General features: G+C 30.5%; 4 protein-coding genes across 10 annotated transcripts; 2 read left to right on the top strand and 2 right to left on the bottom strand.

Annotated features, from left to right (window-relative positions):
• The first annotated feature begins 2922 nt into the window (after nt 1-2922).
• Nucleotides 2923-5900, top strand: LOC107621285 (replication protein A 70 kDa DNA-binding subunit B-like). Its single transcript, XM_021114722.1, has 10 exons — nt 2923-3072; nt 3257-3524; nt 3656-3752; nt 3880-4001; nt 4120-4204; nt 4388-4520; nt 4642-4796; nt 4927-5056; nt 5541-5718; nt 5809-5900. The coding sequence occupies exons 1-10, from the start codon at nt 2923-2925 to the stop codon at nt 5898-5900; spliced, it is 1410 nt and encodes a 469-aa protein (XP_020970381.1).
• Nucleotides 5901-5928: 28 nt separating this feature from the next.
• On the top strand, nt 5929-8721 carry LOC107622570 (uncharacterized). The gene is made up of 4 exons (XM_021113716.2): nt 5929-6169; nt 6287-6491; nt 7245-7298; nt 8540-8721. Exons 1-4 carry the CDS (start codon nt 6037-6039, stop codon nt 8697-8699), a joined length of 552 nt encoding a protein of 183 aa, XP_020969375.1. The 5' UTR covers nt 5929-6036; the 3' UTR covers nt 8700-8721.
• A 5032-nt stretch (nt 8722-13753) lies between these two features.
• LOC107622569 (uncharacterized) lies at nt 13754-22124 on the bottom strand. 7 transcript variants are annotated; one of them, XR_015881213.1, is made up of 9 exons: nt 21376-22124; nt 21055-21258; nt 18912-20303; nt 18756-18822; nt 16845-17229; nt 15844-15944; nt 15224-15296; nt 14259-14821; nt 13754-14154 (listed from the first exon to the last, which is right to left on the bottom strand). XR_015881213.1 is itself a non-coding variant. In XM_088485607.1 (9 exons), exons 7-9 carry the CDS (start codon nt 15870-15872, stop codon nt 14411-14413), a joined length of 513 nt encoding a protein of 170 aa, XP_088341733.1. In that variant the 5' UTR covers nt 15873-15944; nt 16845-17229; nt 18756-18822; nt 18912-19007; nt 20250-20303; nt 21055-21258; nt 21376-22120; the 3' UTR covers nt 13754-14410. The 7 variants fall into 7 exon arrangements, 6 of the variants coding, with proteins under 6 accessions (XP_088341733.1, XP_088341730.1, XP_088341725.1 ...); XM_088485607.1 differs by having other exon boundaries at nt 13754-14821; nt 18912-19007; nt 20250-20303; nt 21376-22120; XM_088485604.1 differs by having other exon boundaries at nt 13754-14821; nt 18572-18822.
• Nucleotides 22125-23300: 1176 nt separating this feature from the next.
• Nucleotides 23301-24387, bottom strand: LOC110268499 (uncharacterized). The gene is made up of 4 exons (XM_021114721.2): nt 24328-24387; nt 24025-24213; nt 23727-23879; nt 23301-23462 (listed from the first exon to the last, which is right to left on the bottom strand). The coding sequence occupies exons 1-4, from the start codon at nt 24385-24387 to the stop codon at nt 23301-23303; spliced, it is 564 nt and encodes a 187-aa protein (XP_020970380.2).
• Nucleotides 24388-24571: the final 184 nt, after the last annotated feature.

The following is a 24571-nucleotide window of genomic DNA, read 5'->3' as shown; positions in this document are numbered from 1 at the left end:
TTGTACAAGAACTCTGGTGTTCATGAAAGGATTTTTTTTTTGACCATGCAGTCAAAAGACAAAATATATTGTAGTTACAAGTCTATTATTTTTTTTTAAATTATTCTCAACATGCCATGATGATAGGGTGTTTTTATATCAACCGTTTCGTCAATCACTAAAGCTATGATACAAAATAATATGTATTTTAAATATTCTTTTATATAACATAAAAATTTCTATCATTATAGTTACATTTAATTAATACTATAATTTTGTTTTAGGAAAAACAAAATTTGTTTATATTTTCATATTATACACCTAATATATATTTAATATTGATCGATTTTTTATTAAGATTCTAATATATCTTTTTTCATAATTTAGTACATAGATTTTTTACTTTTCTTTCGTATATTATTTATTTTATTTTTAAAGTTCAGTCATTTATTTTGTTGTACATATATGTTAATTTTAATATTTTAATAGTATTTTATTTTTGTTTTAGACTTCAACCTAATGTATAAACTTTATAAAAGAATTTAAAATTAAAATATATTTATATTTAAAGAATTATTTGTATTTTTTTTCCTGTCAATTTATTAAAAAAATAATTAAACTTTAAATTTATTGGTGTACTCTTTTCATGTTCATCTAAAATATCGTATATAATGTTTATTGAATTGGTGTGTAAATTTATTTTTCAATGGTATTTGAATGGAAAAAAAAATATAATCTTATTTTAATAGAAGATTCATAATATATTTTGAAAACAGAATAATAAATTTTAAAATTTTTTTATGATAATATATAAATCTAATTAACATACATATATATACAATTTTAGTTAGTTTATTTAGTGAGGTGAACGTCATATCATTATCATATGGTAGTGGTGTCAGTGGCGTGGTCGTCATGGTAGGGTGTTTTTGCATCAGCCGTCTCACCAATCACTAAAGCTATAACACAAAATAATATATATTTTAAATATTGTTTTATATAACATAAAAACTTTTAGCATTGTATTTACATTTAATTAATACTATAATTTTGTTTAGGACAAAAGAAAATTTATTTAAATTTTCATATTATACACCTTATATATATTTAAAATTGATTTTTTATTAAGATTCTAATATCTCTTTTTTTCATAATTTAGTACATAAATTTTCAACTTTTCTTTCATATATTGTTTATTTTATTTTTAAAGACCAGAAATTTATTTTGTTCTACAGCTATGTTAATTTTAATATTTTTATAGTATTTTATTTTTTGTTTTACACTTAGAAGCTAATATCTGAAATTTATAAAAGAATTTAAAACATAAAAAAAATGGTCCATCTAATGGAATGGAACATCAACAGTCATCTTCCTCATAAGTTTCTCCTTCGTTACTGAGTCCTCGGCCCTACGTTTCTCTTTGCTGCTTCTGCTGGCTGTTGGCACTCTCCCATTCCTGCATCTTTCTTCTCTGTGGTTGGTGTGACCCCGATTCGTCTCTCACCATCCTCAACCAGTTTTCTTTATCCTCATATGGTTCGTGTTTATGGATCGTTTCTTGGATTATCCGATCTCTCTCTCTGTCAGAAAACTGTGCATCAATGTTACCTACTTCTGTCGACATTTTCGGTCTCAAAGATCCCGTCGGAACAGTATTCCTATCATCATCGTGTTTTCTTTGATTTGTTTCCTTTTGTTAAAAATATCATTCTAATTTACTAATTTTTATACTGTAATCTCTTAGTAGACGAAGATGTATGAGAAATCAATCCAGAATGGAGCTGGTTCTGGATCTGTTGCAACCGGGTTCCACTGAAAATCGAGAGTGCGTTTGAAGATTTGGAAGAAAGCTAAGTTACATAATTTTTCGTCTGAGCTATTTGTGTAGAAACTATGTTCAATTGTGATGAGTTTTTTTGATTCTTCTTACCAGCTGTTTTGGGTCAATTGTTTTCTTTGTGAGTGCTTTGAGGTAGTGATTGAGAGAACGGATTCAAGTGGGAAGCATGCAAGGGAGTATACTGTTTATATAGGGGGTGTTGGTTCAGTATACTTGTTTTCATTTGTAGGGTTTTTTGCGTGTTTGGTCCCAGGAAAATGATGTGCTTGAAATCTATGCTCATAAGAATCAAACTAGGATGTCAACATTTCTTCAATTGAAATATCTCCAAGCGCTGTTGTTGTTGGGAACTCTACTATATTTAAAATATAACCATTTGAAAAAGGGATATTGTTTTCTATGTTCATTTCTGTTTCAGGTTTAAAACGAAATTATTGACCACAAAACAAGTGATTTGTTTATTTTCAATTAGTCTGGGTTGGTTTGACATTTATCTTTTTTTTTTTTGTGTAATTTGTACTTTCTTTTTCAGCTCTCTTGGAGTTTCAGCTGAACTCTTGGGTATCATTGATAAAATTTTGTAGCTTTTATTTTATTTTTATTTGGGTGAATCTTCCTCATGTGTTCTATCTCACTACTCATATTGGTGGGGAACAGTATATCTACATAGTCAAAGATATCATGAATCAATAGGTATGGTTGGTTTATAGATAATAGATAGATAGGTAGATGTATGTAGATTCATAGATAGGTTGATATTACATAGCTATATATAGAGGTATGAGTATATGTTATTTAATTAGGTATGGGCACATTGAAAGTCATATGTCAATCAATCAATCAATCTATGCAAGGACTTCAACATAAACGTGTTCTACAAGCTTTGCATTACAGGGTTGCCCGTTTCTCTACTATAAGTAGTGATGAGGTGATGGAGTATTGTGCTGATCTCTCAGAAGCTATCATTTGTTCCTTACTTGGTTCTCTTCTTTTGCATTCCCTTTCATTGAGATAAGACTCAGATCCAATGCACTTTTTTCTTGCCAAGCTTTTGCTTTCTGTTTTTATTATCTACATTCTTTCATCTCTGCTATTTTTATAAGATGAGTCTTGCTATTGATGCTATTAGAAAAATCTCTCCATGGAAGGAAAGTTGGACTATTGAGGCTAAGATCTTGACCATTTGGGAAGATGCTACCATTGTTAATCAAAATGTGCAGAAACTCTTACACATGGTCTTGATGGATAAGCAGGTGAATATGTGTGTTTGTGTGTCTCTGTGTGTGTATGCCTGCCTATGTTCTATCAAGACTGATTTTTTTAGTTAACTAAAATCTGTTTTTTAAAATTCTATATGTGATAATTTTTAGCATGTAATGTCTCATGGTATAATATTATAAAGGCTAAGGTGTTTTTTTTTCCTTGTTTTTTTTTAAGCACCACAAAATTCAAGCAACTATTGAGGATGATTTGATTTCAACTTTTATTGATCGGTTAAAAGAAGGAGAAGTATTCATTATTTCCGACTTCAAAGTGATACCCAATCTTGGATTGGTCAGGGTTACAAGACATCGTTTTCGCATCCTTTTCAAGTGTAGTACCTCTGTTGTTGCTGCTTCAAGTACAGTCATACCCAACCCTGGTTTAAGTGTAACTTCTATGGACCAGATTCTTCAGAAGTGCATTGATTATGAGTACTTAATAGGTAAATTTTAATTTTTTAAATATAAACCATTATAAAGGTGTGTTAAATTGAAATTAATAGAAAATCAAGCAAATGTCTCATGGTATTCTATCTGAGGGTTTAATTTTGTCTTCTATAATTTGAGTAAACAGATTTTATTGGGGTGCTTTGTGGATTGAAAAAGAGAAGGGATGTTGAGTGTAATGGAAAGATATTGAAAGTTCTGACCCTTGAAGTTTTTGCTGATGGGTATGCATTGTGTTTCTGTTTCTCATCCTTTTTTTTTAAATAACCTTGTGTTTGTTTTTCTTCTTTTTTTTTTACTGCTCTTGAATTAGTCTATTCTTGTCCATCCTTTCTTATAATGATTACCCAGGAAGAAAATCTCCTGCAATTTTGTTGGTGATTCTCCTGCTCTTTTAGAGATGAATACTTTGAAAAGGTACAAGAGACCACCTGTTGTAATTCTGCAATCTTTCAAGATCAAAGTCAATGGAGGTGAAGAGTTGTCCATGTTGCACATGTTTCAGTTTTGATTTGTTTAAATATTTTTTTTATACCAATGAATACTTTCTTTAAGAATTAATTTCTTCTTATTGTCTTTTGTGATTTGTAGATAAAGTCAGTCTCCAAAATGTGATCAATATTTCCCGAGTTTTGATCAACCCTGATATGCAGGAAACTGTGAATTTTCTGAATCAGTTAGTTTTATTCAGTTCTCTTTAAGTTTTGCCTCTCTAAACTTGAAATTTGTGCCTCCCTCTCTATCACTCACTCTCTCTCTATCTCTTTCTGTTTTTCTCTTTCTCTTTGTAACTCTCTATAACTTTGTTCTTGAAATTCTTTAATCCTAATATTAATTTTTTTTTATGCGTTTTAAATAGATATGGTATTGGGAGCCACCATTTCAGTAGACTCTGTAGTAATGAGGTTGGGGATTTGGTATGTGTAAGGGATGATGAATCTTTTGATTGGAAGCTAATACGCACTATTGATAATCTTAAGGCCAACAATGAGGTGCGCACTATTAGTTTTTTAACATGTTTTAGTCGTATGTAAGACATACTCATGTTAATTGATTTCTGAAAATTGTAGACATCCCTTGCTGATTCAATTCATAATTTTATTTTTCTAATAGGATGGACAATACTTTGTGGTTGGAAAAATTAAGGAGATTGTTGAAGATCCGGAGTGGTGGTTTTTTTCTTGTGTTTGCGGTCATCCTATTGTAGGTGATGACAATGTGTTCTATTGTCAGCTGTGCAGCAGAGAGATTCAGCATTTTATGATAAGGTAAATCTAGGTTATGATTTACAAATTTACTTTCATGTGTTCTGATTCAATGATATAAGTTGCCTTCATGTATCAGCCTCTTCTAGGACTGAAAAATAGGTGAATCTGATATTTACCTTCTTTATTATAGTTACAGGATTAAGATACTTGTTGAAGACGGTACTTCTTGTGGAATGTTTGTCTTGTTAGACAGCCCAGCCACTAAGCTATTAGGGAGAACGTGTTCTGATGTTTTTTTGTTGTTAGAAGATGAAATCGATGTATGGTTTATTCACTTATAATCTATTGCTGTATACTCTATGGATAAGTATCTCTTATACTTTATTTTTGTCCAATAATTAGTGATCACTTTTCAATATCTATGACAGAAAATTGAGCACCGATACTGTCCATAGTTTTTTCATAAACTGCTTGGCAAAGAAATTATTTTCAAAGTTCAAGCAAAGAGGATTAGTGCTCATGGTTATTGTGGTACCTTTAAAGTCATCAATGTCATTAGTGATGCACGATTTTTCAACAAACTTCAGGCTGATCAGTGCATCAAGGTTATTGCTCTTTCTTTATGTTAGATATGGATATGGATGAATTGGAGGAATCTTTTTTATGTATAGTTTGTCGATCCCCATTTTCTAATTATTTGGCTGTTGTTTAAATTGGTTTCCTTTACATGCCAACATGGTTTTGCCTCATACTTTATAAAATTGGTTGCGTTTAATGATTAATGTTTTCTTTCCAAATTTTAAGGATGTTAGTTCTGATTCGGCCTTTAGCCCAATATTTGAAGATTTTTCTCGGTATGGACAGCTTAGATGTTATGAGAACCAAGTCATATCTGGTGTTCGAATAGAGCTGCATAGCATTAAAGAGATTCTTGTTGACATTCTTTGTGCTAAGATGTATTCTTCTGCATCAAGAAATGTTAGTATTTTTTTCCAACCATCTGAACTGTGTTTCAACATGTGTGGTATGATAAGAAATGTATCATAAAATACCAATTATTGTTTTTTCATAGATAGCCAACTCACTCCTGCTGCTCCGGATAATCCCTGGCCATTCATGCTCTGTTTATCGCTCTCCCTGTCTCCCAAATTCTCATTTCCATAATGCATATTTCTCGGTCCCGAATGCCGTAACTTCAACGTCGTTTTTGTCAACCTCCATCCAGAAATCCTAACCCACCTAGCTAAGCCGATAGATGCTGGTGATGCTGAGAGACTGAGATCTCTGTTGCAGGCTTCACATGCTCACGAAGAGCGTTATCCCGGCGGCTTGCTTCAAGGCAACTGAGGAATCGCATCCCACTTCCTCGGCAACGGCGGTTGCAGCTACAAAGGTCCAATCATCATCTTTTCAAGCATCTTCTTTGTCGATTGGTAATGGCTCCCTATCCCTCGAATTCAAACTGTGTCTTCTTCCATCTTTTTATTCAATATTATGCCTATCACCTAATTCTTGATCTCTCTCTTTGATATAACTGCCTGTGCGATTAGGGTTCATGGAAAAGGATCATGGAAACAATTTTTTTTTTGTTCTGATTTGTCAGATTCATTTAAAGATTGGTTGTAGTTCTCAAGAGGAAATCAGCCTAGGGTTCATGTCACTCTGCGTCTCTCTTATCTTGGGAAACAACAAGTTAGGTGGGAATTTTTCCGGCCGTCCTGTCTTTTCTGTGTCCCCTTCCATCATGTGGTGTAGGTATGTAGTGTTATGACTTGTTTCAGATTCTTTAATATTTCTTTACTTTGATACTCAAGTTTCCTTTCAATTAACAGGATTTGTTTTTGCCCCTGTTTGGGTGTTCTTTTCTGATTCTGTTTCGGATACTTTTTGAACTTGGCTTTAACTAAAGTTTTATATGATGTTGACTAGAAACATAAATTGAGTTTACTACTACACATGTGTGGAGTGTAAGTGTTGATATTTCCTTATCTTATTTGTTAGCAGTTTTAATGTGTTCTTTGTGCCCTTTTTTTGTCTTGAGAGTCAAAATTACATTTGTGTCTTATTTTGTACCTAAGTGTACACCACTTGAGTTTTATTTGGAAGCTATTTAAAATACTTTTTTTATCTTTTATCCTGTCTTTTTCAATTGTCACGGAGCTGTTAGCTTGGAAGAAGGAGCTGTTTGATGAAGTTATGTGATATTTTTTCTTGCATATTTTTACTTAAATTATATTTGTGTGTTGTTTTGTGTGGTTTTGAAAGTTTTTTTTTTTCCCCTGATATGGGAAAGTTCATAACTGTATTAAAATCAATTAGATTATTATTTTACGCAAAGCTTTTTGGACAATTTTTTCACTCACCGTGTTTTCCAAATCCTAGGGATTCAACTCTGATCTCCACAATATGGTTTCTATATTATTTTCAGTGGTTGCAACCTCTTCATTTTTGTTATCTTCAATTTAACGCCAAGGAAACTAATCTAATTTCATTGGTGGTTCGTTGCAGCTCATATTATCAAAGTCAGAAATTGGAAAGGCCAGTTGAACATTCCCTATCCAGGTAAGTAAGGTGGGTTGTTGTTTTGTTGTAGATTATTCGTGGTTGTTTTCTAAGCTGTGTGTGTATTAGACTAAAGTGTATTTTGTATTTGTGCTTCCTTTTAATTGCATTATTGTGACTTGTGTGCTTTGAAAGAAGCAAATATGAACTCAAGTGTGCACCCTTAATTAATGTTTTCAAATATTGGTTTTTTCTTTTTCTTTTTTTTTTCAATCCATTTGCTGTTTCTAATGTATGCCTACCTAAGATATTTACCAACTCTGAATGGCATGAGTACAATGATTTTTTTGGAGTACTTGATGACTGCCTTCCCTATAGGAAAATCACATGGAGGTGCACTGTACCAGGTATGGTTTCATGTGGTTCTTATCTGTTGATTTCTTGAAAGTTTCAGTTGTTCTTGCTGTTTTTTTGTTTGTTAAGGTTTAGCCCCTCTCATTATTTGTGTCTATGGTGTTGAATGGAGATGGATATGGACTCATATTTTGTTTTGCCTACATTTTCATATCCAATTTCAATTCAAAAAGGTCAGCCTCTTTGATACAAGTAGGACTAATTGTGATGCATTTGTGTGCTTCATTTAATTATAACCAAAGTAGAACCCTTAAATCCTATATATCAACTGATGAATCCATTTTTAATCTTTTACTTTCTATATATCCAAGAAATTCATTTAGTTTTTATACTGTTTTCTGTATTCAGGATCATGTTCTTTCGTTTTATGTTTGATTTCAAATTTTCTGAAGCACTCTCATAATTATATTGAGAGTACACCCATTGAATACAATATTCAAATTTCATTAATCTATTTGTATTTTTTTATTTTCTGTATATTCAACAAATCTATCAAGTTTAGATAAAGTGGTTTGGTGATTACATATGGGCTATGTGAATCATGATGAGGGAATGGGTTTTCTACCTAATCTGTTCTATTTGTTGTTTTGTGATTGACAAGAATTGATGTGTATCTTGCTGTTTGTTCCTTTATATAGTTTGATTTGATTGTAGATGAATTCATTCCCAATTTCATTCTCTCCTATTCAACTTTTGCATACCAATTTCCATTTTAATTCAGTAATCTATTTGGATTTTTTGGGTGTTTTCTATGATTTGCTTGATTTTGTTTCAAATAAATGCTAATTTACTAATTTTTATACTGTAATCTGTTAGTAGATGAAGATGTATAAGAGATCAATTGAGAATGGAGTTGAAAAGAAAATTATCTTTTTTTTCACTTTCAGAATGACCCAAACAAAATTCCAGCACTATCACACCACAAGAGAGGATGTAACTGTAAGAAATCATTCTGCCAAAAAAAATACTGTAAATGCTTTCAGGTATTCATCCATCCTTACTAGGTATCATGAATGCTTCCGTTTTAGTTATAATTTTATATTCTAATGGTAGTATGTTTTGTTTTTCAAAGGCTGGTGTTGAATGTTCCATAAACTGTAGATGTGACACGTGTAAGAACACGTTTGGTAGAAATGATGGTTAGTTGTCCCTTCTTTTGCAAATTAAATACATGTCAGAATTTAACTGTTTTATTGTTTCAGGTTCTAATTCCGTAGGAATAGAAACCCAACCAAAAGTAGAAATAGAGTCCTGTGGTAAAGAGTTTGTAGAAAATGCATCACGGAAAATTGAAATTGTAGCTTTTATTTTACTTTTATTTGGGTCAATCTTGATAAATTTGTTACTTAAAGGGGTATTTTCATTTACACTGGCTTTTGATTGTGGTCTACAGATTTTATTTGAATCATTAAGAAGTAAGTGTTGATTTTTTCAACCTAAAATTATGGTCAATATTAGTTGGTTCTAATTATCTTTGAGGTTATTAAAATTTGATAAAAAACTGTTAATCTTATTCCATTTAAGATTATATCAAAGCAATATCTAATTAAAAAAGAGAGGTTGAGAATAAAAAAGTTCAGTTTTCTATTAGTTGAAATCAAGATTATTAATTAAGTATTATTAAAAAGAATTTTAATACCAAAATTAATAACAATAATAATTTTTTTTTTACACATATATCGTATATTCTTACGGAGCAGTTTGCTATTAGTTCAAGGTTAAGGCATGATTAACTTTTTTAGTAAAGTTTTACATCAATAGAAGAATATATGTTCAAAAGTGAAGAAAAAACTGATTGTTGGTGATTTTAGTCATAATTTTTAAGTAAAATATTTTTTATTCTAATCTATAAATTTCATTTGAATCATTAAAAAGTGCATATTAGTTTTTCATACTATAATTATGATAAATATTGGTTGGTTGTAATTTTCTTTGAGTTAATTGAAATTTTATAAAAATGTCTTATTGTTATTCTACTACAACATTATATAAAAAAAAATTCTAATTAAAAAAAGATTAGAAGTTGTTCATTTTTTTATTACTTGAACTGGAGATCATTATCATTAATTAAGTCGAATTAAAAACACTTTTAGTGCCAAATTTGTTAAGAATATTCAGCTTTTAGTTTTAACGTCTATCATATTTAACAAGTAGCAAATCATTTTTAAAAAAATATATATATTCGTAATTATTTCTTTATCTACTTTTCATAATTTGTATCTTAATCATTTTTGTGTCATGTCGAATCTTTATTAATAATTTTGCTTTGTCCAGATTTTTTTTATATGTTTTGTGATTTTTCGTCATTTTTTATGCGAATTAACATTAGAAAAAAGAATTGAAAAAAATCTGAACATTACTTAAACTTTAGGATACATCAAATTTGTTAATATAAAAAATTCAGAAATAAATAAAGAAATTAATTCCTGATTTTCATTTTTTTCAACATTTAACCATTCTTTTTACTTGTGATAAATACTAAAAAAAAATAAGTGCTTCTTAAGAATTCGAATACTAAAAGTTTTTATGATCATTAGTAATTATTTCTTCATAATGATCCACTATAATCTCTTTCTTTTTTAGAAAAAAATTAAATATCTTTTATTTTTGTGTTCTTTTAATTTTTTCTCAGGTATAAGAAGAACAACAGTGTTATCAGCAGCAAAGAGTAAAAATCCAAAGGCCACAACCCAGTCTTTCCACCTATCCCTCAACGAAAAAAAAAAAAAAAAGGGAAGCAAACGCGACAACAACATACTTACTGCACCTCCTTCGTCTTTCTTTCTTTGCTTTCACCTCCCTCAACCCGCAAACTCTACCACCGGACTTTTGCATGTTCAAAACCTCATATCCGGCTACAAGTTACCAACCTGTCCTCATCTGCGGTGGCTCACAGTGCTTCCAGTCGATGCGACACACCAGTGTTGCTTGGTGAATCGGCGCATAATTCATTATCTTCATGTTTTGACAGATCGAGGCACTAAACTTCAGCCAAGTAACAACGGGGGTGCTATTAAGGTAAATCCTTTATAAACTGAAAACCAAGCATCAATTTCATCTTTTGCCCTAATGGTTGTACTGGTAACTAAGTTTTCAGTTTTGTATTTTTTCTTTTCGTTTTCTTCTCAGTTTTGCTAGGTTTCTTTGCCTGCAAACTTGTTTTTTTTTTGGGACATGCATGTATTATTCAGTGAATGTTTATATGAAAATTTAAAGAAAAAGAAAGAAACAGTTGATTTTCAACACATGACTTGTCTGATACTTCGTTCAGTGCAACATCTAATTCTTATCAAATTGTTTTTGTTCAATCTTTCCGTTGGCATCATTTTCATTTTAGATTGGATTTTTTTTTGGTTCTGTACAAGGATTAGTTATTTTGGAAACTACCCCAACTATTAATCCCAATTTCGTATTCTCAGATATGGGTTTATTCTTTTAGGTTTTGTAAGCTCTTTCTCAGTTAAAAAATATAATCATTGTATAGATTATTTTATCCATTATTTTCAAATATAAAAATGATTTTTTGAATTCAGTTTTGTCATATCTATGATCCTTGAATATCAATTCTAGTCTTTTATAGTTGAATATTGATATAATTTTTTTATTTTTTATTTTTTCGTATCATTTGTAATCCATATTCTAATTAACAAACTCATAATCCATGATTGTTTGCTTAAATTATTATTAATAGTCGTGGTTAGCTTTTTGACACTTCTCAACATTATAATTAGGATTAGTAGAAATTTAGTTTACTAGAATAAATAACGATATTTTTGTTGATCTGTTCCTTGTTTTCTTTATCAATGGTTGCTGTTTGTTCTTTATGTTTCTGGATTCAATTTTATCACTTATTTTTATTCAATTTGTTCAAATCTTATATTAGCATTTACTTTATCATAATACTCTTTTTGGCAGAAATAAACAAGTTCTTTTCTCCGTTCTTGGATCTTTATACGAAGTGTCTCTATCTCATAAGGCTGAATTCTGATGGATGCTAATAGAGAAGATCCAAATAGGTATGGTGCTGAGGATTATAGAAAATGTTTTGTTTGCTGCATTTTCAATTTGATTGAAGTCTCATCTACTTTTTAACTCAATATATTTCACATTAATTTTATAAAATGTTAACGTCAATTAAATATCGATGTTATGCCATGTATATATATTTTTTAAATTCTTTCTTTCATGCTTTTCATGTAGTTATTTAATTTTATTGGCTTGTCATCTATATGTAGTTCAGATTAATTTTATAAAATGTTAACGTCAATTAAATATCGATGTTATGCCATGTATATATTTTTTTTAAATTCTTTCTTTGATGCTTTTCATGTAGTTATTTAATTTTATTGGGTTCTCATCTATATGTAGTTCAGATTTCAAGAGTTGTTGTAATATGTAAAATATGTTGTGTAGTAGTTTTCAAGTGTGGTCTCTTGGATATTTTTCTCTAATGTTCTTTTAATTTGTTACTTTTTTTTCTTTTTTCTGGTATACTTAGTCAGTTGTTTTCTTGGTTAAAAGTCTCAGTCTTAAATTCTAATCGTGCCTTTATATGCTAATAGGAGATTTTTAGCAACCCAGGTATATTGGCCCAGCGGAAAAGAACTGGTTTTCAGATTTCATGATTTCAGTCAGCAGGTAACGAAATATAATGGCCAATGTGCAGTAGTATCAATCTGAATTAATTAGATTACTGATTTGGCTTAATGTTCTTTAATTTGTTATTTTCTACTATTTTCTGCATGTGTGAGACTGATTGCTTTGCCCTTTTGTCGCTTTTCTATGGATATTTTTTTTAAATTCATTGAACTGTTTACTGAACTAGAATCTTCTCAATTATTTATTCTAAAATTTTCTTCTCATTATAATGTTAGTTTATTTACGTGATTATTGTTCTCTTGTGTTGCTCAGTTGGTAATAATAGTAGATTTAAAATACCTCTATTTGCTAAATAATTAGGTAAAATTATGTTAAGCTTTTTTACCATGTTTTGTTACACGAGTTAACTTTGAAAAGAAATTTGAATATAGGGTGACAGAGCTCTTCCCTCAAATTTTGTTTCAACTCATGGGGAAGGATTAGGGCCAATATTCTATGTCATTGACGAGTTAGATAATTGTTTATCGCTGGAGGTGATCAAAAAGAATGATCAGTTGCTGATAACTGAGAACTCATTTGAACTGATTAGAACTTTCTATCTTATCGATAGACCGGCAACTGTTCAATTTAGGTATGTTGGTTTTGGAATTTTTTTTATTTCATTGTTCGATAAGGACAACCAACCCATCCAAGTTCACCTTGATCCTGACTGCTATGTTCCTGAGCTAATGGACTCAGAGACACTTGATAATGTGTCAAGAGTCTTCCACATAAAGTATAACAGGATGGTTCATCAGCGGATGTGATTGTTCTATCTGGGTCTGAACCATCGGATGAACAGTTTTCATCGGATGGTGATGAAGACAACGATCAAGATGGGCCACTGGTGGGGGATAATCCACATGATCCGATAGATTTGTCTAGTGGCAGTTTATCATTGGAAGTTGATACACAGATTAATGCGTCAAATGATTTGGCTGATCCTAGGTAATGCTACATGTAACTATTTTCCTTTCTTTTGTATTTTAATATCATTTGATAGCTTTCTATTTTTTACTGTCGTGACTAATGTTCATATTATCTTGAATTAGATATGCTCCAGAGGTTTTTTATGAAAAGAAGATCACAGCTTCGGATGTCGGACAATCTAGATTGGTAACTTGATCATAAAGAGTGTTTTCTTTTTTTTTTTTTTTTTGCAAATTTATTGGATGTTCTTCCTAAATCTGTTATTCATTGTGTATGAAAATATTATGCTTATGTTAACTATGAATTATTCGTTTCAGTATTTGGCTTCAAAATTTGCTGTGCATCTTAAACCATCTGGAGATGGGTCGATTTGGACGATCACTGGTCCAGATTCCAATGTTGAGAAGAATGTATTCTTTTTTCACTTACTGAATAGTGGAGGAAGAGATACAGAATGAAAATTTGTATTCGGGTGGAGTTAATGTTGTAGAACATACAATTTAAAGGAGGGTGATACCATCACTTTTCGAGCTGAGTTTCAAAGTGATGGTATCACCCTCCTTTAAATTGTATGTTCTACAACATTCACTCCACCAGACCCCAAATTTCCATTCTGTACCTCTTCCTCTACCATTCAGTAAGTGAAAAAAGAACACATTCTTCTCAACATTGGAATCTGGACCAGTGATCGTCCAAATCGACCTATCTCCAGATGGTTTAAGATGCACAGCAAATTTTGAAGCCAAATACTGAAACGAATAATTCATAGTTAACGTAAACATAATATTTTCATACACAATGAATAATAGATTTAGGAAGAACATCCAATAAGTTTGCAGAAAAAAAAAACACTCTTTATGATCAAGTTACCAATCTAGATTGTCCGACATCCGAAGCTGTGATCTTCTTTTCATAAGAAACCTCTAGAGCATATCTAATTCAAGATAATATGAACATTAGTCACGACAGTAAAAAATAGAAAGCTATCAAATGATATTAAAATACAAAAGAAAGGAGAATAGTTACATGTAGCATTACCTAGGATCAGCTAAATCATTTGACGCGTTAATCTGTTCATCAACTTCCAATGATAAACTGCTGCCACTAGACAAATCTATCGGATCATGTGGATTATCCCCCACCAGTGGCCCATCTTGATCGTTGTCTTCATCATCATCCGATGAAAACTGTTAATCCGATGGTTCAGACCCAGATAGAACAATCACATCCGATGGTTCTTCTTCCATCCTGGTATACTTTATGTGGAAGACTCTTGACACATTATCAAGTGTCTCTGGGTCCATTAGCTCAGGAACATAGCAGTCAGGATCAAGGTGAACTTGGATGGGTTGGTTGTCCTTATCGAACAATGAAATAAAAAAAATTCCAAAACCAACATACCTAAATTGAATAGTTGCCGGTCTATCGATAAGATAGAAAGTTCTAATCAGTTCAAATGAGTTCTCAGTTATCAGCAACTGATCATTCTTTCTGATCACCTCCAGCGATAAACAATTATCTAACTCGTCAATGACATAGAATATTGGCCCTAATTCTTCCCCATGAGTTGAAACAAAATTTGAGGGAAGAGCTCTGTCACCCTATATTCAAATTTCTTTTCAAAGTTAACTCGTGTAACAAAACATGGTAAAAAAGCTTAACATAATTTTACCTAATTATTTAGCAAATAGAGGTATTTTAAATCTACTATTATTACCAACTGAGCAACACAAGAGAACAATAATCACGTAAATGAACTAACATTATAATGAGAAGAAAACTTTAGAATAAATAATTGAAAAGATTCTAGTTCAGTAAACAGCTTAATGAATTTAAAAAAAATATCCATAGAAAAGCGACAAAGGGGCAAAGCAATCAGTCTCACACATGCAGAAAATAATAGAAAATAACAAATTAAAGAACATCAAGCCAAATCAATAATCTAATTAATTCAGATTGATACTACTGTACAAAACTGCACATTGGCCATTATATTTCGTTACCTGACTGAAATCATGAAATCTGAAAACCAGTTCTTTTCCGCTAGGCCAATATACCTGGGTTGCTAAAAACCTCCTATTAGCATATAAAGGCACGATTAAAATTTAAGACTGAGACTTTTAACCAAGAAAACAACTGACTAAGTATACCAGAAAAAAGAAAAAAAAGTAACAAATTAAAAGAACATTAGAGAAAAATATCCAAGAGACCACACTTGAAAACTACTACACAACATATTTTACAGATTACTACAACTCCTGAAATCTGAACTACATATAGATGAGAACCCAATAAAATTAAATAACTACATGAAAAGCATCAAAGAAAGAATTTAAAAAAAAAAATATACCTGCCATAACATCGATATTTAATTGACGTTAACATTTTATAAAATTAATCTGAACTACATATAGATGACAAGCCAATAAAATTAAATAACTACATGAAAAGCATGAAAGAAAGAATTTAAAAAATATATATACATGGCATAACATCGATATTTAATTGACGTTAACATTTTATAAAATTAATGTGAAATATATTGAGTTAAAAAGTAGATGAGACTTCAATCAAATTGAAAATGCAGCAAACAAAACATCTTCTATAATCCTCAGCACCATACCTATTTGGATCTTCTCTATTAGCATCCATCAGAATTCAGCCTTATGAGATAGAGACACTTCGTATAAAGATCCAAGAACGGAGAAAAGAACTTGTTTATTTCTGCCAAAAAGAGTATTATGATAAAGTAAATGCTAATATAAGATTTGAACAAATTGAATAAAAATAAGTGATAAAATTGAATCCAGAAACATAAAGAACAAACAGCAACCATTGATAAAGAAAACAAGGAACAGATCAACAAAAATATCGTTATTTATTCTAGTAAACTAAATTTCTACTAATCCTAATTATAATGTTGAGAAGTGTCAAAAAGCTAACCACGACTATTAATAATAATTTAAGCAAACAATCATGGATTATGAGTTTGTTAATTAGAATATGGATTACAAATGATACGAAAAAAGAAAAAATAAAAAAATTATATCAATATTCAACTATAAAAGACCAAAATTGATATTCAAGGATCATAGATATGACAAAACTGAATTCAAAAAATCATTTTTATATTTGAAAATAATGGATAAAATAATCTATACAATAATTATATTTTTTTAACTGAGAAAGAGCTTACAAAACCTAAAAGAATAAACCCATATCTGAGAATATGAAATTGGGATTAATAGTTGGGGTAGTTTCCAAAATAACTAATTCTTGTACAGAACAAAAAAAAAATCCAATCTAAAATGAAAATGATGCCAACGGAAAGATTGAACAAAAATAATTTGATAAGAATCAGATGTTGCACTGAACGAAGTATCAGACAAGTCATGTGTTGAAAATCAACTGTTTCTTTCTTTTCCTTTAAATTTTCATATAAACATTCACTGAATAATACATGCATGTCCCAAAAAAAAAAATCAAGTTTACAGGCAAAGAAACCTAGCAAAACTGAGAAGAAAACGAAAAGAAAAAATACAAAACTGAAAACTTAGTTACCAGTACAACCATTAGGGCAAAAGATGAAATTGATGCTTGGTTTTCAGTTTATAAAGGATTTACCTTAACAGCACCCCAGTTGTTACTTGGCTGAAGTTTAGTGCCTCGATCTGTCAAAACATGAAGATAATGAATTATGCGCCGATTCACCAAGCAACACTGGTGTGTCGCACCGACTGGAAGCACTGTGAGCCACCGCAGATGAGGACAGGTTGGTAACTTGTAGCCGGATATGAGGTTTTGAACATGCAAAAGTCCGGTGGTAGAGTTTGCGGGTTGAGGGAGGTGAAAGCAAAGAAATAAAGACGAAGGAGGTGCAGTAAGTATGTTGTTGTCGCGTTTGCTTCCCTTTTTTTTTTTTTTTCGTTGAGGGATAGGTGGAAAGACTGGGTTGTGGCCTTTGGATTTTTACTCTTTGCTGCTGATAACACTGTTGTTCTTCTTATACCTGAGAAAAAATTAAAAGAACACAAAAATAAAAGATATTTAATTTTTTTCTAAAAAAGAAAGAGATTATAGTGGATCATTATGAAGAAATAATTACTAATGATCATAAAAACTTTTAGTATTCGAATTCTTAAGAAGCACTTATTTTTTTTAGTATTTATCACAAGTAAAAAGAATGGTTAAATGTTGAAAAAAAAGAAAATCAGGAATTAATTTCTTTATTTATTTCTGAGTTTTTTATATTAATAAATTTGATGTATCCTAAAGTTTAAGTAATGTTCAGATTTTTTTCAATTCTTTTTTCTAATGTTAATTCGCATAAAAAATGACGAAAAATCACAAAACATATAAAAAAAATCCGGACAAAACAAAATTATTAATAAAGATTTGACATGACACAAAAATGATTAAGATACAAATTATGAAAAGTAGATAAAGAAATAATTACGGATATATATATTTTTTTAAAAATGATTTGCTACTTGTTAAATATGATAGACGTTAAAACTAAAAGCTGAATATTCTTAACAAATTTGGCACTAAAAGTGTTTTAATTCGACTTAATTAATGATAATGATCTCCAGTTCAAGTAATAAAAAATGACCTTTTTTATTCTCAACTTCTAATCTTTTTTAATTAGAAATTTTTTTTTATATAATAATGTAGTAGAATAACAATAAGACATTTTTATAAAATTTCAATTAACTCAGAAAATTACAACCAACCAATATTTATCATAATTATAGTATGAAAAACTAATATGCACTTTTTAATGATTCAAATGGAATTTATAGATCAGAATAAAAAATATTTTACTTAAAAATTATGACTAAAATCACCAACAATCAGTTTTTTCTTCACTTTTGAACATATATTCTTCTATTGATGTAAAACTTTACTAAAAAAGTTAATCATGCCTCAACCTTGAACTAATAGCAAACTGCTCTGTAAGAATATACGATATATGTGTAAAAAAAAAATTATTATTGTTACTAATTTTGGTATTAAAATTCTTTTTAATAATACTTAATTAATAATCTTGATTTCAACTAATAGAAAACTGAACTTTTCTATTCTCAACCTCTCTTTTTTAATTAGATATTGCTTTGATATAATCTTGAATGGAATAAGATTAACAGTTTTTTATCAAATTTTAATAACCTCAAAGATAATTAGAACCAACTAATATTGACCATAATTTTAGGTTGAAAAAATCAACACTTACTTCTTAATGATTCAAATAAAATATGTAGACCACAATCAAAAGCCAGTGTAAATGAAAACACCCCTTTAAGTAACAAATTTATCAAGATTGACCCAAATAAAAGTAGAATAAAAGCTACCATTTCAATTTTCCGTGGGAGTTCTAAATATCAATTTTCCGTGATGCATTTTCTACAAACTCTTTACCACAGGCCTCTATTTCTACTTCTGGTTGGGTTTCTATTCCTACGGAATTAGAACCTGAAATAATAAAACAGTTAAATTCTGACATGTATTTAATTTGCAAAAGAAGGGACAGCTAACCATTCTTTCTACCAAACGTGTTCTTACACGTGTCACATCTACAGTTTATGGAACATCCAACACCAGCCTTTGAAAAACAAAACATACTACCATTAGAATATAAAATTATAACTAAAACGGAAGCATTCATGATACCTAGTAAGGATGGATGAATACCTGAAAGCATTTACAGTATTTCTTTTGGCAGAATGATTTCTTACAGTTACATCCTCTCTTGTGGTGTGATAGTGCTGGAATTTTGTTTGGGTCATTCTGAAAGTGAAAAAAAGATAATTTTCTTTTCAACTCCATTCTCAATTGATCTCTTATACATCTTCATCTACTAACAGATTACAGTATAAAAATTAGTAAATTAGCATTTATTTGAAACAAAATCAAGCAAATCATAGAAAACACCCAAAAAATCCAAATAGATTACTGAATTAAAATGGAAATTGGTATGCAAAAGTTGAATAGGAGAGAATGAAATTGGGAATGAATTCATCTACAATCAAATCAAACTATATAAAGGAACAAACAGTAAGATACACATCAATTCTTGTCAATCACAAAACAACAAATAGAACAGATTAGGTAGAAAACCCATTCCCTCATCATGATTCACATAGCCCATATGTAATCACCAAACCACTTTATCTAAACTTGATAGATTTGTTGAATATACAGAAAATAAAAAAATACAAATAGATTAATGAAATTTGAATATTGTATTCAATGGGTGTACTCTCAATATAATTATGAGAGTGCTTCATAAAATTTGAAATCAAACATAAAACGAAAGAACATGATCCTGAATACAGAAAACAATATAAAAACTAAATGAATTTCTTGGATATATAGAAAGTAAAAGATTAAAAATGGATTCATCAGTTGATATATAGGATTTAAGGGTTCTACTTTGGTTATAATTAAATGAAGCACACAAATGCATCACAATTAGTCCTACTTGTATCAAAGAGGCTGACCTTTTTGAATTGAAATTGGATATGGAATTGCAAGCAAAACAAAATATGAGTCCATATCCATCTCCATTCAACACCATAGACACAAATAATGAGAGGGGCTAAACCTTAACAAACAAAAAAACAGCAAGAACAACTGAAACTTTCAAGAAATCAACAGATAAGAACCACATGAAACCATACCTGGTACAGTGCACCTCCATGTGATTTTCCTATAGGGAAGGCAGTCATCAAATACTCCAAAAAAATCATTGTACTTATGCCATTCAGAGTTGGTAAATATCTTAGGTAGGCATACATTAGAAACAGCAAATGGATTGAAAAAAAAAAAAGGAAAAGAAAAAACCAATATTTGAAAACATTAATTAGGGATGCACACTGGAGTTCATATTTGCTTCCTTCAAAGCACACAAGTCACAATAATGCAATTAAAAGGAAGCACAACTACAAAATACACTTTAGTCTAATACACACACAGCTTAGAAAACAACCACGAATAACCTACAACAAAACAACAACCCACCCTACTTACCTGGATAGGGAATGTTCAACTGGCCTTTCCAATTTCTGACTTTGATAATATGAGCTGCAATGAACCACCAATGAAATTAGATTAGTTTCCTTGGCATTAAATTGAAGATAACAAAAATGAAGAGGTTGCAACCACTGAAAATAATATAGAAACACTATTGTGGAGATCAGAGTTGAATCCCTAGGATTTGGAAAACACGGTGAGTGAAAAAATTGTCCAAAAAGCTTTGCGTAAAATAATAATCTAATTGATTTTAATACAGTTATGAACTTTCCCATATCAGGGGAAAAAAAACTTTCAAAACCACACAAAACAACACACAAATATAATTTAAGTAAAAATATGCAAGAAAAAATATCACATAACTTCATCAAACAGCTCCTTCTTCCAAGCTAACAGCTCCGTGACAATTGAAAAAGACAGGATAAAAGATAAAAAAAGTATTTTAAATAGCTTCCAAATAAAACTCAAGTGGTGTACACTTAGGTACAAAATAAGACACAAAGGTAATTTTGACTCTCAAGACAAAAAAAGGGCACAAAGAACACATTAAAACTGCTAACAAATAAGATAAGGAAATATCAACACTTACACTCCACACATGTGTAGTAGTAAACTCAATTTATGTTTCTAGTCAACATCATATAAAACTTTAGTTAAAGCCAAGTTCAAAAAGTATCCGAAACAGAATCAGAAAAGAACACCCAAACAGGGGCAAAAACAAATCCTGTCAATTGAAAGGAAACTTGAGTATCAAAGTAAAGAAATATTAAAGAATCTGAAACAAGTCATAACCACTACATACCTACACCACATGATGGAAGGGGACACAGAAAAGACAGGACGGCCGGAAAAATTCCCACCTAACTTGTTGTTTCCCAAGATAAGAGAGACGCAGAGTGACATGAACCCTAGGCTGATTTCCTCTTGAGAACTACAACCAATCTTTAAATGAATCTGACAAATCAGAACAAAAAAAATTTGTTCCCATGATCCTTTTCCATGAACCCTAATCGCACAGGCAGTTATATCAAAGAGAGAGATCAAGAATTAGGTGATAGGCATAATATTGAATAAAAAGATGGAAGAAGACACAGTTTGAATTCGAGGGATAGAGAGCCATTACCAATCGACAAAGAAGATGCTTGAAAAGATGATGATTGGACCTTTGTAGCTGCAACCGCCGTTGCCGAGGAAGTGGGATGCGATTCCTCAGTTGCCTTGAAGCAAGCCGCCGGGATAACGCTCTTCGTGAGCATGTGAAGCCTGCAACAGAGATCTCAGTCTCTCAGCATCACCAGCATCTATCGGCTTAGCTAGGTGGGTTAGGATTTCTGGATGGAGGTTGACAAAAACGACGTTGAAGTTACGGCGTTCAGGACCGAGAAATATGCATTACGAAAATGAGAATTTGGGAGACAGGGAGAGCGATAAACAGAGCATGAATGGCCAGGGATTATCCGGAGCAGCAGGAGTGAGTTGGCTATCTATGAAAAAAAAGAAGGGGAAGGTTGCATTTAGGGTTTCAAAAGAAAAACAGAGAGGACAGCAAGGGTTGAAGCGAAAGAGAGATAACAGAGGGAAAAGATCAGGGAAGCTTCTCCTTGTTCAAATTCGACTTATGCTTCTCCTTCTGCTCCGCCGGCACCACCGGAGACTTGTTCCTTTTCCGATCGGACTCTATCTTCGCCCGAATTCCAGAGAGAGTGAGAAGGGATATGTGACTGAGAAAGATCCGAATGAGAATCGGCTTGACGAACTAAACAGATAGTGAGCAAGAGATAATGTCTTCCCAATGGAACACCCCTGTTTTCCAATCAGATTCATCCTAACTCCATTCTGCGGTCCACATCTATTGATCTAATCCATCCAGTATCAGAAAAAATTTTAACATTTTTTTATGAAAAATATCTATCTCTACACCATTAAAGTGTTAAGATACATAACTATGCTAATTAAATCAATAAACTAATAGAAGCAACTAAGCATTTGATTATTGATGATAAAATCGAAAAAAAAAAAGGATGGAAAATATGTTTTTACTTACTTTTTAGTGCACTTGAAAAATTTTTAATAATAAAAGTAAAATTTATTTAAAAATTCATTATAATATTTTTTTTAGAAATTTAAATTTATATTTATAATTTTTTTTAAATGTATATTTTCACATGATAAATAAATAAAAAATACTTTTAACTAATTTTACTTAACAACATTTTTTTATATGAGATATCTAAATCTAAATATAAAATTATAACACAATTAAAAAAAAATACATTTTTTAAATGATTTTGGGTTCATTATTTAAATTATTCTATACATTTTAATAACTTATAAAAAAACAAATATATATATATACCAAAAAAAGAGTAGGTCTATATATAATAACCATGCTTTATTCAAAAACACATAGAAACATACTCACAGATACAAATTTAAGCATAAGAAAAAGAACAATAAGTTTCATAAAGATCACACACAAATATATATAGATATATTTCTTTTTTAAAACTCACATAAATAATTTATATAAGAATAATAGTTATTAAGATTGTTTTAATTTTGATTCTATTAACAGAAAAAAAAAAAGAAAGGATTTCTTTGTATCCAAAAGGGAAATAGGAATAAGCACAAATTACAACACAATTGAAAAGAAATACAATCATTAATTTTGGGTTCATTATTTTTATTCTTGCACACATTTAAATAACTTATAAGGAGAAAAAAAATATATCATATATATATAAAGATATATATATATATATACCAAACAAAGCAGATGTCTATACATAATAATCATGGTTTATTCAATAACACAGAGAAACATAACAACACATAGAAATTTAAATATATCAAATAGAATAATAAGTTTCATAAACATGACAACTCCGAAAATGTCTTGATATTACATACCAAAATAGATATATTGACAATAGATTTTACCAATTTTCCAACTACTTAACACAAATAAACAAAGTTATGACAATTCTTCAAAGAGGTGGAATTATATTTTATATATATATATATATAATATTCTAATGTAACAAATGATTAGCCACTACACTCATCCATCCTTTCAACAGCCTCGGCAGTATTTTCACATTGTCCAAAAGCACTCCGAAGCTCTTCCCTAATAGTGAGAGGTTGATGACTCCCAAATAAATTCGAACCTTGTGAGGATGAGATTCTTGCATGAAAATCATGGTTAACATTCTACAAATAACACAACAAAATATAAGAACATCGAATGAAGAAACTACCAAAAAATAAATAAATAAATAAATAAATAATTAAACAAATAAAATAAAACAAGATGAGAAACAAACCACGAAGGATGAAACTTTGAAGAGTAATAAAACAAAAACTAAACAAATAAAGTAAAAGAATTTAAGCAATACATATATAGGAATGTATCTATCATTGTTCACATAGTTTAAAAAGAGATAAAAAATCAAACTGAATTAGATCAACAAATACCCAACAATTCCAGTTGAGAACAGAAATGGGTGAAGCCTGACCCACTGTAGCACTTGAGCTCGATGAACACTGAATGCTTGCATTGGAGTGAAACTGAACTGGATTCTTAAATTCGAAAGGAAAATGAGGAACAAAGGGATCCAGATGAAATTTCTAAATTGAACAACAAAGTAATAATATCAGAAACCATTAACACATGACACATGAAAAACACAGAACAATATACCAAAATCAGGTTGACCTGATTAGAAAAAAAACTCACTAACTCAACATCAGATTCAGTTAACAATCTTATCACCTGCTGATCATTATCATTGCTAGAGTCCTCCAAAAACTTCACAATTTCAAGATCATCACATACTGCACGAACAATGTGAAGAGATGTGTTCAATTCATATCCAACAGGTCTAGGATCCACTATGAACAGAATTTTCTTGTTCATCAACTGAGAAATTATCCCATTCGGAAGAGTGTATTCATCGGTTGACTAAGAAAAAAAAAGGAAAAAGAGAAGGGACATTAGCAAAATTCACATACCTGAACCATAAATACTAAACCGAAAAGAAGCACAACTAAATTAAATTAAAACCAAAATGATTACTTGGGAGTTTTTCTTTTCATCTATCAAAAAGTCTGAACAACTCTTTTTGACTATTTGCATCACCTCATCATCCTCAAGTATGAAAATATTGCTGCCATTTGAGTGGGAAACAATAATTTTGATCCGATACCTAAATAATGTAAAAAAAATAAAAAATATATACATTGGGAAACATGTGCAGAAGATTCAATAAAGCAAAAAGAAAACTGGTACCAACAATTTCCAGAGAAAGAATAGATACCTT

Source organism: Arachis ipaensis, chromosome B10 (genome assembly GCF_059453495.1).
Source record: "Arachis ipaensis isolate K30076 ecotype BB chromosome B10, ASM5945349v1, whole genome shotgun sequence".
NCBI classification, from domain to species: domain Eukaryota; kingdom Viridiplantae; phylum Streptophyta; class Magnoliopsida; order Fabales; family Fabaceae; genus Arachis; species Arachis ipaensis.
This window is presented reverse-complemented; position numbering and strand designations above follow the sequence as displayed.

Excerpts from the sequence above, each read along its gene's own strand:
- LOC107621285 (XM_021114722.1), top strand. The coding sequence starts at position 2,923 with ATGAGTCTTGCTATTGATGCTATTAGAAAAATCTCTCCATGGAAGGAA. Across the intron at positions 3,753-3,879 it reads CTTGAAGTTTTTGCTGATGG|GAAGAAAATCTCCTGCAATT; the intron begins GTATGCATTGTG and ends ATGATTACCCAG. Across the intron at positions 5,057-5,540 it reads TGTTAGAAGATGAAATCGAT|GATGTTAGTTCTGATTCGGC; the intron begins GTATGGTTTATT and ends CCAAATTTTAAG.
- LOC107622570 (XM_021113716.2), top strand. The coding sequence starts at position 6,037 with ATGCTCACGAAGAGCGTTATCCCGGCGGCTTGCTTCAAGGCAACTGAG. Across the intron at positions 6,170-6,286 it reads AGCATCTTCTTTGTCGATTG|GGTTCATGGAAAAGGATCAT; the intron begins GTAATGGCTCCC and ends CTGTGCGATTAG. Across the intron at positions 6,492-7,244 it reads CCTTCCATCATGTGGTGTAG|CTCATATTATCAAAGTCAGA; the intron begins GTATGTAGTGTT and ends GGTTCGTTGCAG.
- LOC107622569 (XM_088485604.1), bottom strand. The coding sequence starts at position 15,872 with ATGGATGCTAATAGAGAAGATCCAAATAG. Across the intron at positions 15,297-15,843 it reads AATAGAGAAGATCCAAATAG|GAGGTTTTTAGCAACCCAGG; the intron begins GTATGGTGCTGA and ends ATATGCTAATAG. Across the intron at positions 14,822-15,223 it reads GATTTCATGATTTCAGTCAG|GGTGACAGAGCTCTTCCCTC; the intron begins GTAACGAAATAT and ends ATTTGAATATAG.
- LOC110268499 (XM_021114721.2), bottom strand. The coding sequence starts at position 24,387 with ATGCAAATAGTCAAAAAGAGTTGTTCAGACTTTTTGATAGATGAAAAG. Across the intron at positions 24,214-24,327 it reads ATGAAAAGAAAAACTCCCAA|TCAACCGATGAATACACTCT; the intron begins GTAATCATTTTG and ends TTTTTTTCTTAG. Across the intron at positions 23,880-24,024 it reads GCAATGATAATGATCAGCAG|AAATTTCATCTGGATCCCTT; the intron begins GTGATAAGATTG and ends TGTTCAATTTAG.